The sequence below is a fragment of the Orycteropus afer genome, unplaced genomic scaffold, assembly GCF_000298275.1.
Source record: "Orycteropus afer afer isolate SDZICR_OR568_19922 unplaced genomic scaffold, OryAfe1.0 scaffold00179, whole genome shotgun sequence".
Taxonomy (NCBI): domain Eukaryota; kingdom Metazoa; phylum Chordata; class Mammalia; order Tubulidentata; family Orycteropodidae; genus Orycteropus; species Orycteropus afer.
The window spans coordinates 1,805,808-1,824,736 of record NW_006921766.1 but is presented as its reverse complement, the minus strand read 5'-3'; the positions used below and the strand labels follow the sequence as shown (position 1 = coordinate 1,824,736).

General features: G+C 47.4%; 1 protein-coding gene across 1 annotated transcript in view; it reads left to right on the top strand.

Moving 5' to 3' along the window:
- The window catches only part of RRP1 (ribosomal RNA processing 1), a 20,471-nt gene extending 4,614 nt beyond the window's left edge, over window positions 1-15,857 (top strand). Inside the window, exons 3-13 of the mRNA XM_042781839.1 lie at window positions 512-569; window positions 2,193-2,278; window positions 6,287-6,348; window positions 8,996-9,125; window positions 9,400-9,464; window positions 9,700-9,938; window positions 10,760-10,839; window positions 12,839-12,936; window positions 13,231-13,250; window positions 14,278-14,391; window positions 15,598-15,857. Of these exons, the coding sequence (XP_042637773.1) occupies window positions 512-569; window positions 2,193-2,278; window positions 6,287-6,348; window positions 8,996-9,125; window positions 9,400-9,464; window positions 9,700-9,938; window positions 10,760-10,839; window positions 12,839-12,936; window positions 13,231-13,250; window positions 14,278-14,391; window positions 15,598-15,857 (1,212 nt within the window). The remainder of the gene's footprint in view (window positions 1-511; window positions 570-2,192; window positions 2,279-6,286; window positions 6,349-8,995; window positions 9,126-9,399; window positions 9,465-9,699; window positions 9,939-10,759; window positions 10,840-12,838; window positions 12,937-13,230; window positions 13,251-14,277; window positions 14,392-15,597) is intronic.
- The last annotated feature ends 3,072 nt before the right edge of the window (window positions 15,858-18,929 follow it).

Genomic DNA, 18,929 nt, shown 5'->3' with positions numbered 1-18,929 from the left:
GTGAGTTGTTGGCCATGCTCCAAAATCACCTGGGTGATAAGGGAACTTATTTAAAATGCAGATTCTTAGTCCTTATTCTATACCCTCTAAACTAGAAACTCTCAGGGGGAGCCTCTGGAATCTTCCATTTTATGCATGTGCTTGAGGTGATTCCTGGCACAGGGACACCAACAGGCTATGAGTAGTTGTTGGTGCTCTGGGTGGCCCTCTTGCTGCTGGTCAGGGGCTGAGCTCCCCACCTTCCTTGACCACCAGCCTCTGTTCAGGGCACAGCATCAGTTGTGAGGGCAGCTACCACAGTGAATTGTTGGGGAATTCTGTTTGCCCTTAGCTGTAGGAAGAGATCTTGTATAGAAGGGGGATGAAACTTGCAAAACTCAGGTCTCCTAGACCGAGAGACCCAGTAGCCTGTTCTCTGTGATGAGGGGGATGTGCAGGGACCATGTTTGTCTCTGTCATTATAAGAGCCTGTGTCTCCAGGGACTGAGGGGTTTCCATTGTCTCCCCTCAGGAGGAACTAGGAAGGACCATTTCCCAGCTTATCCATGCCTTTCAGAGCACAGAGGCACGTGAGTATGCTCTGCCACATTTACACCCATCCATACAGGCAAGATTGCTAGAAATAGAAACTCCCAGATGCAGGTTTGCTATTCTGAAGTCTAGTGAAAGTCTTCCTGAGGGACAGAGAGAGAGAGAGAGAGAGTCATAGCCAGCCCCCATCCAGTGCTTGGTGAGTATGAGGGATTATTCTAAGTATTTGGCATGTATTAACTACTGCAGCTAGACTTAGCTCTGTAGCCAGAGATCTTGCTAGTGTCTAAAGGGCTACTATCTTACTTTTAAAAAATGAAAAGCCAGTGTAATATTGCCAAGCTAGTTGACTGAATTTAACTATTCTGTTTTTGATCCTGAACAAGATCAATAGATCCCAACCCTGTCTGCCTGTTAGAATCACCTGGGGAGCCTTTAAAACTACTGAGGTCCAGAAGTTGGTCCAAGCACCTCAGTCTCTGGGGCAAGGCCTGGGTGTCAGCATTTTAAACTTTCCTCTGTTCTGGGGAGCAGCCAGGCTGAGCAGCACCACTGCCCTAGAGCAGTAAGGTCATTGCCTAATGGTACGCTGATTATGTAGATGGGTTTTAGTCCAGTTAGGCAGGCAAAGTAGTCATTGTTAGGTAGAGTGCTCAGATTGCTACAATAACTGCTCAGTTTGAGAGTCTCTTAGAACAGTATTTGAGTAATTAATGGGTGGATCTACATGCCATAATTTTTACTTTCTAAGAACTTGGAGAGTATTTTCATTATTCAGCAAAATACCAAGGACAATGGATTCATTTGGCAACACTGGATGATTTATTTTGTTTTGAATTTTTTTCTGATTGTTCCCTTTCCAAAGAAGTATTCAAGTATTTGTCTTCAATCTCATTAATTCTGTCTTCCATCGCATCAATTCTACTTCTTTGCCCTTCCAATGTGTTATCTATTTCTGACAATTTAGTATTAATCTTCTGGATTTCTGTCTGTAGATTTAGAATCATTTCTAATTTTTCATTTATTTTGTCATTTAATTCTTGTATTTTCTTTCAAAATTCTTCTAGGGTTTTTTCCGGGTTTTCTTTGGTCTGTCTCTCAATCTTTTGAAGATATCTAAATATAATTCTTTTGAATTCCTTAAGGATGATTTAGAAAATGTAGGTCGGTGCATTACTGAGCCACCTGACAGAACCTTTGCCATTGCTGAGATCCTGTGATGGATGAGAGAGGTGTCTCGTTGTTTCTGCTTGACTGGGCTTGTGAATCTAGAGGATGGGTATCCTGAATGTTCTATGTATAATTACACTGCTGCAGCAGCACCCCCAGGATGGTCTAGCCCCACTGCAGGGAGGCAGCACTTCCGAGGGTGGTATGAGCAGCCCCTTGGTGTTGGGGACTCAGGAATAGAGTGCTGCCTCCTGCTGCTGCCGCTCACACTGCTCCTGTGCCCTGAACAGTGAGGCTGGAGTTTATACACTTTGTATTGTACACTTCGCTTTCGGAGGCCCCCAAGTTGCTCCTTTGTAAGTCACGTGTATAGCACTGCTTCTCAGCACACTTTGGGGCTAGTACTGCACTCAAGGTTTCTATTGTCTTGCCTTTGCGTATATCCTGCAGTCATTGTTTTCTGGTGTTCATTAGGTCCCTTTTCCTCTTAGAGCACCTGTTCCTTCAGACGTTTTGGCAAACTATGAATCGTGAGTGGACGGGGATTGACAGGCTGCGCCTGGACAAGTTCTACCTGGTAAGAAGCTGCCTGCAGCTCCTTCTCCAGCTTCTTCTAAGTGTCCAGCATCCTACTGTTGCGCAGTGGAGCAGAGTGGGAAGGGCCCTGGGCTCTTTGTAGCAGTGGTCTGGCCTCTGAGCCCCCCTCAGCCCCGCCCCTTCCCACAGGGGTAAAGGCTCCTGTGGGAAGCAAGGTGGCCCTGCGGTGGTGTGATCTGTAGGGGTTGGGGAAATGACAGAACCTTGTTGGAGACACATTTGCCTGGTATTTTGCAATATTTGCCCTGTCTTAGGGTTACTAATGGGCAAAGGATTCTTGCCTAGTTCTCAGATCTTAAGACCCTATACAAACTTCCATTCAGAGAACGAGATTTTAAATGGGTGAAAATTTAATCACAAAGCCAGTACTGCCCTGCTGTTGAAGCTGTTCAAGCCCCCTAAACATTCATTAGCTCAGCGAGGCTGTGTTCTTACTGCAAGTCACTGTGGCCTGCTGGCTGGATGCTGGGTATGTTAAGATAATTTTGTTTTTCACACATAAAGCTACAGGTAAATAGAAGGGTAGACAAGTTGAACAATCAAGTGTGTCTAGGGAAAAGGGAATACATCCATGACCATATATAAGGTTGGCAGATGATACTTCTACATACGTATTTGTATGTGCTATAAGAGTGTCCAAATATGTAATAGCCAACAAGAGGCAAAGTTGGTAACTTCTTTGTCACAGCCACTCACCCTGAGGGAGTGAGTAGTTGGATCTGTGGGCTTGTGACCATGGTTGCAGGGGACGTTAAGCTCAATTGGCAAAACATACTACATAAAAACATTGTTCTACATCCTACTTTGATAAGTAGCGACTGGGATCTTAAAAGCTTGCAGGTGGCCATCTGCATGCAACGATGGGTCTCTCCTTGTCCAGAGCAAAGAAGAATGAAGAAAATTAAAGATGCATGGAAACAATTAGTCCAAGGGACTGGTAGACCATGTGATCCTCAGCCTATATGACCATGAGACCAGAAGAACTAGATGGTACCTGGCTACCACTATAACCACTCTGGGGGGGGGGATCAGTGCAGGAGATCCTGGATAGAGTGGGAGAACAATATGGAACAAAACTCAAAATCATTTAAAAAAAATAAAAGACCAGGTTTACTGGTCTGATAGAGCTGGGTGAGACCCCTGAAACTATGGCCCCTAGTTACCCTTCAGGTCTCGAACTGAACTCACTCCTACGGCTTCCAGCCAAACAGTAGATAGGCATATGGGGTAAACATTTACATCAGGTAGATACACTCCTTAGGGTGATCAATCATGGCAGAATAGAATGGCAGTGTTTGCACAGGGAGACAGCTTCGAGGGGTGGGAATACATAGGAAAGGAGGCAGGGAAGAGGTAACTACAGGGAGGAAGTGAGAAGAGAGCTATATTCATGGAAAATGAATTTGTTCTGTAAACTTTCACCCAAATCACAATTTTTTTAAAAAAAGTGGTAAAAAGATCATTTGTTTTTTTCAGGTAGGGATGGAGCAGCTCTGGTGGTGCTGTAGTTAAAGCATTTGGCCTCTAATTGAAAAGTCAATTCAAATCCACCAGCTGCTTCATGGTAGAAAGATGACTCAGTCAGCTTCTGTAAAGATTTACAGCCTTGGAAACCCTGTGAGGCAGTTCTACCCTGTCCTAGAGTGTTGCTATGAGTCAGAATCATCTCGATGGCAGTGGGTTTGGTTTAGGCAGGGGTAAATATAATTATGTTACATTCTATATTATATTCCTGTGGATTTAGGTTAGCAATTTTCCTTGTGAAATACAGCAAGAAGATTGAATATTATAGAGCAACAGTTTGCTACTTGGCCACCTCCCCCATTTTCCTATTATACTGCCATCTTGTTTGGGTGGTATTTACTATGGCTTGGAGGCACCTCCGGAGGTGAAGACACATTGTTGCTGTCCAAGAGTAGGTGATCTAAGGGGACACCTGGCAGGACAGTGTCCTGCTGTCACTATGGTCAGAGCCCTTGAATGTGGTTATTTTCTGATCATCTTGTCCACCTTAATGTCCAGCACAGACCCAGGCCAAGATTACATGGTTGCTGTGTGTGTGAGATAGTCTTACAGTAAGGACCCCTGATTAGATAGCTCAAGCAGGGAGAATGAAGGAACTCTTAAGTACTGGGTGAGGGAGGTGTGGTAGTTCAGTTTGTGTGTCAACTTGGCTGGGCCTGGTTGAATGGCTGGGCAGCTGCTGGTAGTTATTCCCCATAATGAGACTGGCAATCAACTCCATGGTGGGATCTACCATAAGCAGCCTTTGGGATGTGGTCTGCTTCCTGTATATAAGGAGAACCTTTGGGAATGGTCTTGAACCTATGGCATGCTTGGACCCTGCTTGTAGCTGTGTAGCTGCTCAGCAGCCTGCTGTGCTCTGCCGACCCTGGGACTTACAATGGACTTAAGTTAATGGCCTGTCTTGTGGTTTGGTAATATCGGGACTGTACCTTTTTACTTGTCAACCTTGGGCTTCGCAGCCTTAGCAGCCTGCAGCTGTCTGCGTGAAGAAATGCCTCTAGCTCCAGTGGGACGGGAACAGGAGGCAGAGCTGTATTCCAAGGTAGAGGGGCTTTCACCCAGCCCCTAGAGCCTGGCACTTTGGACCTGGACTTAAAGCCTCCAAATTGTAAGAATAAACTGTTTGTGGAGGCCATCCCACTTGTGGTATATTCTTGTCAGAGCAGTACTAGGTAACCAGAACAGGAGGCTAGAATCAGGCATCTGTGCTTTTACAAAATTCAGATTTATACAGTAAACAAGTTCTTAGGCAGAGTCAACACTCTGATTACCTGAGGGGTAATTTCTAGGCTGTTTTATGCAGTGAGGAGCTCTAGTGGTGTAGTGCCTAAGGTATTTGACTAACCAGAAGGCTGGGGGTTCAAACCCACCAGCAATTTCTCATAAGGAAGATTGGGCAATCTACTTTCTTAGTGATAACTGCCTCAGAAACCCAAGGAAGGGTCGCTATGAGTCAGATCCGACTTGAGGGCAGTGAGTTTGGTTTTTGGTTTTGGTTTTATGCATGAGTTCTGTTGATTTTAAGGTCACTTTTTCCCATTGTGTGACTACATCTCACTGACCCTCTCAGCGGCTCTGTGGGGCGTAATGTACAACTGGCCTCTGGTGTCCCCAGGAGCAGTGGCCTGGGCAGGCCCTGTGACCATAGGCTCTTTGGAGCCAGCATGGCCTGTGCTGATTTTATCGTGACTTAGACTCCCCTGTGGGCCAACCTTATGTATGGTCATGGGTATGTTCCTTGTGGCCTAGACATACCTGATCATTCAGCCTACCTGTTTACCCGTAGATTAATGTTTATTGTCACTGACAATGCAGTATTGTATATGTAAAAGGGTTTATCTTTGTTGTCTGTACGTCTTGTGTACCTCTCTATTCCCCTTCTACTCTTCTAACCATTATGAAGGGGGGGGTAGGGGAATTGTGGGACTGGCATTATTTTCCCACTGGAGCTTGGTTTCAGTTCTCAGGCTTGGGAGAGAGCCTTCACTGCATGGTGGGCCAGAGATGGTAAACAAGGCTCTTGTTGTCGGGGAGGAGTCCCGGGATGTTTGAAAGCCACCATGATGATCACATCTGCCTGTGCCAAGGGCCCTGCATTTCACGAGGCACCCGTGCTCCCTCTCTGTCCTCACTTCTGAGATGGGGCCACGTTGTCCAAGCTGGGGATTGTGATGCTGTAATTCATTCACTGTGGACTTGACTTTCTGCTGCTCTTGGAAGAGTTGGGTATTTTGATTCAGGGTGCAGTACATTTTCCAGACACAGGCAGGGCAATGTGTCCGACAGTGTTGTGTCTGACAGTGTCAGTCCAATCAGCACTCTCAAGGGCCTGCTGTGTGCTCAGGCATGCAGAGATGACAGGCTGCGGCTGTGTATCCAGTCACACCTGGTAAACAGGGGCCAGGGGTGTTTGGTGAGGCCTGTATTGTTCTGCTAATGAGAATCTTCTTTTGTCCCATAGCTCATGCGCATGGTCCTGAACGAATCCTTGAAGGCCCTACAGATGCGTGACTGGGAGGAAAGGTCAGTGTACACAGCAGCTGAGGGATAGGGCTACTTGTCATGTTACAGCCACACACACTTTACCCTCCCTGCTACCTGGGAGACAGGAGTCAGGGTTTCTCTTCTATTTGTCATATAGAGATGGTAGCATTGCATTAAAGGAGGACCCCTGATGGTGCTTGAAATGCAGGTGTTTTTAAATTGCAAGTTGTCCACCTGTTCATGGGAGTGATGCTCCTTATTTTCAACCTTAATAAGTTTTTACTGTGCATTAGAATTTGCACCCTCTGCTTAGAAAGGGTGAACAGCTCAGTGGTATGTTTTTTTTTTTTAATAAAAACTTGAGGTATTCTGCAATTAATGGTAATTGCTGCCAGATGTAGAAGCACTTACATTTTCCTGCCATTTCCCTTTCAACTGCAGTGCTTATGGTGGGTGTTCATGTCCACTAGGCCAGGAGCCATCCTTTGGTTTCTGTCTCAGTTCAGGTTTCGCAAGTTCTGAGCACAGGGAGGAGTGCTGTCCCTGCAGGTGTGGCTGGACACTGTCAGGGCTTAGCAGCTCCTGGTCCCAGACTCCACTTGAGACCCAAGGAGAAAGTTGGGGATGGATTGGGGGCTCTTCTGTCTGGACCTGCCTCTCTGGATCATTCGAGGCATTTACATCTATAACAGATCAGTCAGTGGGCTTCCAAACCTGCTGAGGGCAGTCTGAATTCCACCCTCCAGAGTGGGTGTCTGAGTGTTTAACATTTATAATTTCTTTAAAGTTAACTTTAAAAAGTAGTTTATTTTTTTAAATAATTTATTTTTGTTGTTATTGTTGAGACTATTCAAAGCAAAATGTACACCAATTCAGCGCTTTCTTAGATGTACAATTTAGTGACATTGATTACATTCTTTGAGTTGTACAACCATTCTCACCTTTTCCGAGTTGTTGCTCCCCATTAATATAAACTCACTGCCCCCTGAGGTTCCTGTCTAATCTTTCAAGTTGCTCTTGTCAATTTGATCCCATATAGATAATTATTAACAGAATATAATGCTCAAGACAGATAATCTTTACTAATTAAGCTAAGCTATTATTTGGTTTTAAGGAGACTTCAGGGAATCTATTTGGATAAAATTTAAAGATTATCTCAGGGCAGTAGTTTCAGGGTTTATCCAGCCTCCGTGATTCCAGAAAGTTTGGATTCCATGAAATGCAGTTTAGTTTTTAAATTTTTACTTAACAGTTTTTTGTAATTATCAGAGTGATGTATTCTCAGTATAGAAAACAGGAAAACTTGTATAGAAATCAGAAAGTAATTTTGAGCAGTAGAGATAAGCACTTTCAACAAAATGTTGTCTCATACCAGTGCTACAGCATGTTTCTATGTGTACAAAAATGACACCGTTTGAAATATGCTGTTTTGCAGACTGCCTTTTTATCTTACTGATGATACTTCTAAAACATCCTCTCTTTGTCCTTCTGCTCCATGATCTTTTCTTTTGGCAGGGGGGAGAGATCTCAGCTTAGAAGAATATATTTTTAATTGATTTGTAATTAAACAAAAATGTGTGTGTTAAAGAGTTCTTTTTTTTCCCCTTAAGTATATGAATACTAAGACTAGTACTCAGATATCAAAACAGCTCCCAGACAAGAGAGTAAAGTTTATGGCCCAAGCTTTTATAGATAACAAATTTAACACATTCTTTCTTCTGGCCTACCTCCTTCCCCCTGCTAAAAAAAAGAATTGGCAGAAGTTGGAGTGTAACTCCCTGAATTTTACTGTGGTCCACATTGTGGTTCTGTGCTCTGAGTAATGATAGATGATTTTACATTTCTCAATTAGGACAAGAATGCCTCAAGTGGCTGTCAGTGATTGTCACTACATCCCCAGGGATGGCTCTGATGCCACGCAACTCCCACTCATCATAGGAGTCTGTATTGACGTTCACCCAGTGGGTATCCCGTGACTTTAATGGAATTCAGTGTTAAAGGGCCTGTTTTATTTTGGTTAACTTTATTACTATTATTATAAAAGTAATTCCATTCTCATTTTTAGTAGTGATTCAGTGCAAAGATTATCATGGAGAAGGTGGTATACTATCTCTCCACTGTCCTGGGGTATCCACTGCTAATAGTGTGACCTGCACTTAGGGCTTTTGTCTTCATTCTCTCTCTCTCTCTCTCTCACACACACACACACACACACACAGGGTGTTCTTGTTTTGAAGCGTTTGGTCAGGTTAACGCTAGCACTTGGAGTAGGCCACTGGCATCTAGGTATCTTCCTCTGGGTTTTGGACCTGCTCTTGTTTTCCCTGAAGCTGCATAGAGCACCACCTTCATGGAACAGATTCTTCTCAACTGTGCTGTGCACCTACAGCATCTAGGGAACTTCTTAAAGAAGATGGGTCTGTAAGTTCAGGGCATGTTGTTGTTGTTATTATGTGCCATCGAGTCAGACCTGACTCATAGTGACTCCTCCTTGGGTTTCCAAGGCAGTATCACTATGGAAGTAGATTGCCCAGTCTTCTTTCCGAGGAATGGCTGTTGGGTTCAGGGCATAGGGATCCATATTGTTACCAACACCCCAGGCTTTCACAGGCATCTAGGCCATTCCATCCATACTGGTCTTTAGAGCTCTTGTTGGATCTGTCACATTTGCCTTTTCTCTCCTCAGTCAGAGTGAGCAGTTGCTGAAGCTGCTGATGACCGAGATCCTGCATCCTGACAGCCAGGCCCCCCATGGGGTGAAGAGCCACTTCACTGAGATATTCCTGGAGGAGCTGGCCAAAGTGGGCGCAAAGGAGGTGAGGATGGCTGGAGCTGGTGTCAAGCAGGCAGTAGGCCAGGTGATAGCAGGCTTGTCATCTGGTGTTAACTCAGGGAGGCTGGCTTTGGGCTGGGGTTAGGCAGCTGGCTTATTACCTGGTGTGAAGTTAGGGAGTCTGGGATTGGGGTGGGGCCTAGAGACTTATCATCTGGTGTGGACTAGCGGGGGTGGTGTGAGGGCCAGGCTGGGGTCAGGTTCATCACCTGATATTCATAAACAGGAGCTGAAGCCCTCGTTTCCTTTCCCTGCAGCTTACTGCAGACCAGAATCTCAGGTTCATTGACCCCTTCTGCCAAATTGCTGCAAGGACCACAGAGTAAGTAACTGGTGGCTCTGTTGGGCTGGCTTCTTTTTCACCAAGTTCTTCATGGTGACAGCCTTTCCAGAACTGCCATCTTCTTTAGGGAGAAGATGAACTATATTGACTGTACCTGTGACAGAATTACCAAGGAGGCTGCTGGGATGGAGGGAGGGGGGGTCGAATGAGTCTTTTTCTTCTGTTTGACACTCATTCTGACCTGCCTGCTTTCTTGCCCTTCTCACCCTTTCAGCCCCCGGGATCTGCATAACATAGCTCGTGGAATCTTTGAGACGATTGTGGAACAGGCCCCATTCGCCATTGAAGATCTAATGAATGAACTGGATGAAGAAGAAGAGGGGGATGATAAGGAGGAGGAGCTGTCAGAAGAAGATGACTTAGAGGAGAATGATTTAGAGGAGATGGAGGAGGAGGAGAAAAAGGATGAACTAGATGTGCCTACTGTGAAACCAGCTGAGATGCAGCTGAAAGGTGGGGCTTCACACATCAGGGTGTACTCGCATCTGCTGGTCCCTCTTGATTGCCCCATCTTGGCTGAGCCAGTGTCAGACAGTCACATCACTGCAGCTGCCTACTTTCTGGCCCCCTGTGTCTGCCCTTGCTCCCAGAGTCTCTTCTCAACATGGCAGCTAGAGTCGTCTTTAAATCGTAGGCACATGTATCCCTTCACTCTCCACTCCTTTGTGCGCCTCTCTGTGCTGATACACCATTCCCTTTGCCCCCTACACAGATGTGCTTCTGCCCCTTCCACCTGGGGTCTCTCTCCAGGTATCTGCCTGGTTCTTTCCTCTCTTCTTAGTCTCTGCTCACCTGTCACTCTCATAGGGTGCACCCTGATTCCCTGTTTAAAAGTGCAGCATCTCATCCCTCTGATGAGACCTGCTTGGTTTGGTGTCCTCACAGTGTAGGTTCCTTCCTGGTATGCTGCATAATGATTTGTTCATCATAGTCCTTGTTCCTTCTCTGGCTTTCCCTGACAGACCCCTGTAAGCATTCTTCCCCAAAGGCCTGATGCAGGCCAACCCCATGGCTGCACTTGGCTGCCTTGCTCACTCCCTCTGGGAGTTCCCTCCCCTCATCCTCCTGCATCTTGGCACATGGGAGGCCACTGGGTACCACCTTGGGCTGTAGCTCCAGCTGTTGATGCCACTTTACTCTGTGCCCATGCTCTGACAAGGCTGCAAGTCCTGGCTAACAGGTGCTTGTGCTGGCTCCCCCAACTCCGGGGGCCAGCCTGGGCCCATACACACTACGTGTGGATATTAGAATTCATGGGGTCTTTTTTGTTCCAGGCTCCATCCATAAGCCTCAACCTAAGCCTGGAGTGGAGCTGGCAGAAGACGATGGGGACGGTGCTGGTGCCGTGTTGCAGGTAGGTGGGCTGAGGTCTGAGACTTTGTCCTCCTGCACCGTTATAGGGCCGGGGATGGGAGGCAGCACCACAGGAAGGGGATGTCAGTGTTTCTCAGAGATGCTGACCTAAATGACAGGCTCACTTGGGGGAGCACAGGTTCCTTGAGCCCTGCTTCCTTATGGTCCCGTCCTCCTCCTTTGGGTGAGGTGCTTCATGTCCTCAGGAAGCAGGTCCACGGCTTTAGGCAGACTGGGACGTGGGTGGGTCCATCTGGCAGCCAATAGTTCTTCTCTATATCCTCAAATGTTTAGTTTCTGTAGGCTGTCCATACTTTTCATAGCAGAAAATACACATTGAATTTCTAAGACTTGGTACCTGTTCTGGTTACCCAGTGCCACTCTGACAAGAATATACCACAAATGTGATGGCCTTAACAAACAGGAGTTTATTCTTACAATTTGGAGGCTTTAAGTCCATGTGCAAAGTGCCAGGCTCTAGGGGCTGGGTGAAAGCCCCTCAACCTTGGGGTCCAGCTCTGCCTCCTGCTCCCAGCCCACTAGAAACGCTAGAGGCGTTTCTTCACTCAGACAGTGCAGGCTGCTGAGGCTGAGAAGCCCTAAGGTTGACAAGTAAAAAGGCACAGTCCCGCTGTTACCAAACCCCACAGCAGGCCATTAACTTAAGTCCATTGTAAGTCCCAAGGTCGGCAGAGCATAGCAGGCTGCTGAGCAACGACACAGCTACATGCAAGGCCCAAGCGTGCTATAGGCTAGAGACCATTCTCAAAGCTTCTGCATATATACAGGAAGCAGACCACATACCCAAAGGCAGCTACTCAGCTGCTTGTGGTAGATCCCACCATGGAGTTGATTGCCAGTCTCATCATGGGGATTAACTATATCCAGCTGCCCAGCCACTCAACCAGGTCTCACCAAGTTGACACACAAACATCACCGCCATAGTACCAGAAAATGCTCCAGGAGCTTCTTACATTTTTGTTTTTTAATGTGATTTGGTTGAAAGTTTACAGAGTTGATTCATTTTGTATACAGCAGTTCGTGCACATATTGTTCATGACATTGAGTGCAATCGCCACAACGTAACCACTCTCTTCCCACTTCCTCCCTGTGTCCTTTCCTATCTTACTTGTTTTTATTATTATTTTTGTTGTTATTGGTTGAATTTAGCTGCTGAGAGTGCAGACTCACAGGCAAGGCCACCTTCTTGGCTCTTGTCCTGTTGCCCCAAGCGTGTCTGGTGCCTGGTCTCCAGTGGATAGGTGGTGTGGTGGTTAAATTTGTGTGTCAACTTGGCTGGGCCTGGTTGAGTGGCTGGGCAGCTGAATGTAGTTATTCCCCATGATGAGACTGGTAATTAACACCATGGTGGAATCTATTGGAGCAGCTGAGTAACTGCTTTGGGTAAGTGGTCTCTTTCCTGTATATAAGGAGAAGGCTTGGGGAATGGTCTCTAGTTTATGGCACGCTTGAACCCTGCATGTAGCCCTGTCGTTCATTAGCCTGCCATGCTCTGCTGACCTTGGGACTTTCCATGGACTTGAATTAATGGCCTACCATGTGGTTTGGTAACATCGGGACTGTGCCTTTTTACTTGTTAACCTTGGGCTTGTCAGTCTCAGCAGCCAGTAGCTGTCTGAGTGAAGAAAAGCCTCTAGCTCCAGTGGGCTGGGAGCAGGAGGCAGAGCTGAAGCCCAGGGTTGAGGGGCTTTCACCCAGCCCGTTGAGCCTGGCACTTTGAACTCGGACTTTAAGCCTCCAAACTGTAAGAGAACAAACTCCTGTTTTTTAAAGCCATCCCATTTGTGGTATATTCCTGTCAGCTGTACTAGGTAACCAGAATAGGCATGCTGAGTGGAAATGGGATGATACTGGTTCTTTGTGCTGTGGTGAGGCAGGTGGCACATCTGCATGGGGTCTAGGTGCTTTCAGAGTTGTTCAGTGTCTCAGGAGGAAGGTAGTTGATCAGTGGCCTACATGATATCTCTCCTTTGAAACAGTTTGACTATGAGGCAGTTGCTAACAGACTCTTTGAAATGGCCAGTGAACCGAACACTCCTTCTCTGAACAGAAAGCGTCTCTACAAATTGATCCGGAAGTAAGTATTTCCCAAAAAGTGCTGGCACTGCCCTCTCTCTGCTCTTTGATTGCCTACACATTGATGTTTTTGTGTTGCCTGCAGCCCTTTGGAAGTGGCTTTCCTGGGCTGAGGTGTACAGGGCTGCTTTTGACAGTGCCCAGCCTCAGAGATCAAACCGCCTCTGGGGTCTCTAGACTTAGGGATTCTGAGTGCCACCTATCAGGAAGCTGTGTCACTGCCTTCTGGGGTGTGGCTGCCTTCCCCTCCAGATTCCCCTAGCTGTTTTGACTGATGCCTTCTCTTCTCTTCCAGGCTGCAGGACCTCTCTGCAGGTGAGGACAGGGCTGTGCATGTAGGTGGCTGCCTCCATCAGGAGTTTCATTTCTGGGGAGTGGGGCTCCTGTGTATTAGTTCTCCAGCACAAATATTGTTTGTGAAGAGGGCTGGTGGCATGGGCCAAGGGAGTCTGTACTCTTGTGGTACTAGTTTTAGCTCAGCGTTTCTCAGACAAGCTGAGGCAGGCACGAGAGCAGGGGTGCTCTGGCACTTGCCAGGCTGACATGGAGGTGAGGCTCTGGGGCCCTGTTGGGTCTCTGCTTAAGAGGAGCATGTGAGTGGGAGTCAGTGTGAGTGGGAGCCCCTGGGAGGTGGGGCTGGGGCCTCCCTTAAGGGACTGAGGGATGGTGTTTGCATGCTCATGTGGGGCTCATGGAACTCTATGGATTCTTCTCAAGGACGGTTTCCCAGGAGGTTGATGGTCGAGTTTTTTCATGACACTTTAAACATACAGCGAAGTTGAAGAGGTTTTTGCAGTGAATGCCTGTATATCCACCACCTAGATTCCACCATATGCTTCTGTTTTATCACACGTCTGTCTGTTGATCCTTAGACCATCTCATTCTGATGCATTCAGAGTGAATTGCAGACATCAGTACATTGCTCTTTGACATTTCAGTGTGCATGTTGTGAACTGGGGTCCAGCATGTTCCAGGTAAAGCTTACATGAAGCGACCTGCTTGAGTCCTAGTGCACATCTGTGACCCCAGCCCGCCAGGGTCTAGAATATGTCCATATCCCACTGCCCACATGCCCCTCCCCAGGTAAAGTCTGTGATGTGTTGTTAGTGCTCTGGAACCAGCTCTCCCAGGTGTGGTAGGGCTTCTGCAGGGAGTGCAGTTTGAGCTGGCTCATCTCAGCTGTGAGGTGTTAGTATTGTTCGGGGTACCAGAAGAGGGCCCTTTCTTAAATGAAGTATGGGTAAGAGTGCACCTGGTCCCTGCTGGAAGCAGTGAATGCACAAATTAAAGGTCTTAGTGCCCTGCTTTTGGGATGCCCCCATGACCTACCTCGGTTCCCCAGGCATCTTCCCTGAGGATGACGTCCCTGAGAAAGTCTATGCCTATCAGCATGAAGGGAGACTGCAGAGGAAGATGAAGAAGTGTTTGCTCAAATCCCAGTTGCAGAAAAAGAAAGGTAGGACCTAAGGTATTTATGATGCATGTGAGGTGCTGATTTCATGTGACGCCTGTCTCTTCAAGGCCTTCCCCACTGCCCTTGCTTCCCTGTGTGTGCCTTGTTCTTCTCTCTCAAGCTGTGGCCTTGGGCTGTGTCCTGCAGCCACAGAGCCCCATGTGGGGCTTTCGGCTCTGCCATAGGTCATCTGGCCCTTGGGCCTCTCCATAGCTTGTGTTGTCTGCTGATACTACCCTGTTCAATCTACTGTGGCTGTTTCCAATTGGTGGCCTCTCTTTTGGCCTTTGTGTCTCCCCAGTTTGAGCCCCTCTCACATGTTCTCTGTCCTCTTCCTTCAGTGTCCGCAGTCCCTTTGCCCTCTTCATCTCTGGCCTTGTGAGTGATTAAGAGTGGACCTCTCCTTCAGCTTTTGGGTACTTTGCCACCCAGGCCTACATCCACCACAGACTCTGCAGCATACAGGCTGCTGCTGTGGTGGGCCTAGGCTGTGCCCCAAAGTCATGGAAGGGCAGCAGTGGCACCTGGGGTTGGTTCAGGGTGTGGAGAAGTAAGTCTTGCCTCCTCCAAGCGAGACTCTTTCATGGTCCTCCTGTATATATTAGGCCAGTCCTGGGAAGCCCTTCTCTGAAGAGTTGTGGGTTCATCTCTCTGGCTGGGACTGCCTTCCTCCATGGTGGTGGTATGGTTTCACACCTGGCCAGCCTTTGTGCTCTTGGGCAGCTCGTGCACCTGTGCCATGAGAGTCTCTCTGAGGGCTGTCCTCATGTTGTGTGCATGTGGCAACGGGGTTAGAGCCACTTGCCATGGCTTTTTGAATCTGATCTCTGACTGATGTCATCACACGTGTACTGGAATCAGGCCATTCACACTTCATGCCTTGCTCCCCTCTGTTCTCTCTAACTGTTCTTGTGGTAGTCTTTTGGAAGGCCCATCTTCCCCAGTCCACCACCTGTGTCTAGAGCCATTATTGATTTTGCACCTGCGTGATGGCATGTAGCACTTGACATCCCCTGTTACCTGAGGTGGTGATTCATCAAGCCCTGGGTTAGCGAGTGTGGCATCAGTGAGACTCCATGTGTCCCGAGGCCATATCCGCTCTAGAGTGGTGACTGCATTCTCTTCTGAGCTCCCTGTGCTGACACCTTCGCTTGCAGAAGTCTGCCCTTGTGCTCACTACCCTGTTCCCACTTCCTTGCTGTTTTACAGGGAAAGGTAGGAAAGAAGACCTGAGTCCAGCTCCGAGGTCCAGATCTGAGGGGAGGAAGAGGAAGAGAAAGGGCAAGAGGACCGACCCTGATGTGCAGCCTGAGGGGGGCATGCCTCGAGACCAGAGCAGGGGCCGTGGCAGACCAGGGGCTCGCAGCAGGAGGAGGGGAAAGCCTGGTGCCAGGGCCAAAGTGGTGGGTGGGGCTGAGTTCCAGGAATCAAAGAAGAAAAAGAAACGGATCCAGGAGAACAAGGAGTGATGCCTGCCTGCCCCAGGACAGATAGGAGGTGGTGTAGCCAGGTATACTGAATACCAAATGATGCCTTAACTTATCACAGGGGCAAGGAAGGGTCAGGACCAAGAAGGGAATGCACCCTCTTGGAGGGCCTGTGTCCTGGAAAACCATTTCCTTCCCTGATAAAGCCACCGGCTGCAGCTTGATGGCCTCAGTTTGGGAACTCCAGCTTCCAAGACTTAGAGGTCACTGCCAGGCCATTGGGCCCACTGTAGGGAATTGGTTATGTGCCTGTGGGGCACCCATGAAATAAAGTGACAGGCAGTTCTCAAAAAGAAGTACTGGTTCTGGTGTCTTTACATAGAAGAATTGCCAGTAGTGTGAAAATGACAGGCACAGGTTCCTGAACAGTGTTTATATTTCACATCTTTTTTTTTTTTTTTTTCTTTGAAAAAGTGTACTTACATGTGTCCAAAAGGAATCTGGGAGAGGAGACTCCACAGTGTTAATGAGTTGTCTGGGCAGTGTCGTGCTTACTTTCTGCTTGATGAACTTCTGTGTAACTTTTTACAGTGAATGTTGTTCAACAACAACAAAAATTCCTTCTAAGTTTCTAGAGTAACCCTGCCTGTTGCTTGTAGACAGATAGTCTGCTTCTTTGGCCCCGCCCCTTCTGTCCTCAGTTTTTTTTTTTTTTTTTTTTTAACTTTTACTGTGAAAACATATATAAGACATTTGCCAAAACAACACTTCCACATTTACAATTCAGGAACATTGATTACTTTTTTCATTCTGTGCCACCATTATTGCTGCCCTTTTTCACTATCACCTATTAATATAAATTCAGTGCCCCCCAAACAAAAGTTTCCCCTTTCCCCCTCCCTCCTATCCCTGGTAACTGCTAATAATCTTTGGTTTAATATATACATTTTTTTTCAACCTATCTAGAAATTTTCCCTCCTCTCCCAACCTCTCCAGGTTGCCTTCCATGTATAAACCTTTCCTTGACTTTACAGTAGCAGACTAATATACAATATTTGTTTTGTGATTGACTTGTGTCACTCAGCATAATGTCCTCCAAGTTCATCCACATTATGTGGTATTTTGCAGATTCTACATTATTTAGGGTTGCATAATAATTCCGTTGTGTGTATGTACCACTGTTTATCCATTCCTCAGTTGACAGGCTCTCCCCAGTTTCTTGCACCTATTAGGCAGCTTCACGACTATTCCTTAAAAGCCATATTCGCTGGGTGCCATGAGGGAGGTGGCGTGTTCCCACTGTTGTGATAAGAGTCATGGACCCCTCTCTTGTGCAGTGCAGTGGGTTGGGGTGAAGTGAGGTGTGAGGAGCCCCTCACCTGAGAGTTCAAGTTATAAGGAAGATAGGTAATGAGTATATGTAGTCCTGCCATGGGCCTAATGATTTGGTCATCTGTGCTTCGTCTGCAATGTAGGTGGTGGCACAGGTGCAGAGAGAGGTCAGAACAGAACCGAGCCCCATCATCTCAGTGGGGCAGCCCCCTGCTGCAAGGAGAAGGAAGAGCTGGCCCAGGGCCCTCTGCTGTTCTCAGTTCACACTTCTCTTTCCCGAGTGACTTACAACCAAGCCCACACAAACTGCTGGTGTCAGCTCAGAGATGGAGCTGTGGGGACGCGATGTTGCTTATAAGCATTCCTATGTTCTTCACACCCCATCCTGCTGACCCCCAGCTGTCCTGTGAGGGAGCACGCTGCCATGAGCACCAGACGTGTGATGTCAGAAACAGCCAATAAGGAGACATCTCAGAACACAAGACAGTGATGTGTGCATGGCAGCGACCTGTTCTTTAAGAGTAGTCTCTGAGTCATAAAGGGTACCCTGATAGTACAGTGGTTAAATGCTCAGCTGATAATTGCAAGATCAGTGGTTTGAAACTAGTTGTGGGACAAACTAGTCTGTGGGACAAAGATGTGGCAATCTGCTTCTGTCAGGACTACAACCTTGGAAACTGCGGGGTGGTTTTACTATATCCTATAGGGTGGTGATACTTCCCTTGGAAACCCAAGGAGGGGTCACTATGAGTCGAGTCCAACTTGATGGCATATAACAACAACAACATAGGGTTACTATGAGTCAGAATTGACTCAATGGCAATGAATTTGGTGTTTTGGGGGGTTCACAATAAATAATTTTAACAGGTTCACACCACAGGTCACCCCTGATCAGCTCTGTGCTAGGTGATAAGCAGCTTTGCATTCATTGGACCCCTGAAAAGCCACAGTTGGTCCACAGCCCCAGCCCTACATTCCAGTCATAGTACTGGCTTACACTAACGGAGAGAAGCCTTTCCAGCCAGCCCTAGCTCCCATGGGAGCAAAAGCCAGAGACGACCCCTAGAGCAAGAACTTAGCCTTTGGCTCCTGACCCATATGTGGACTCAGCTGTCTTCTGGGCTCTGCCTTGGGCCGCTCCCTTTCTTGGAGGTGTCATCCTCTCTCCTGGGAGGTCAGACTTGAGTGTCCTGAACTTACTGCAGCCCTGACATGTTCAGCCTCCCTTCCTGAGTATGGCCTCCCCACACCCGTGTCCTGTACGAAGGTGTCCACTATGTCTGCTGAGTCAGGTGCTGTCTGCCAGCCTTCTCCATGGGAAAGCCCCTCTTTCCCCTTCATAGTTGATAAGGATCTGGTGAGGCAGTGGTTTGCAATGACAATACCCAGTCTCACATCCAACTTTCCAGTTACTGATTTACTGGGTCAGTGTGTCTCATGGTTTCCTGCTTTAGTCAGTTGCTACAATCCACACCTGTCCCTTGTTTAATACTCAGATTGACCCAGTTTGTCCAGCAGGAGGCTTTTCAAATTAGCTTCTGTTCTTTTACTGTCCCCTTCCCCATTCCAGGAGCATGTCCTTGCTTTTGACATAAGATATTCCAGGCTCATCTTCCTGGAGGAAGTGCAGCCAGAATGCTCCTTGGAAGCAAGAATGGCCAGACTTCCTCTTACCTATGTTGGTCATGTTGTAAGAAGGGACCATTCCCTGGAGAGGGATGTCATGCTTGGTAGGGTGGAGGGTCGACGAAAGAGGGGGAGGCCTTCAAGGAGATGGATTGA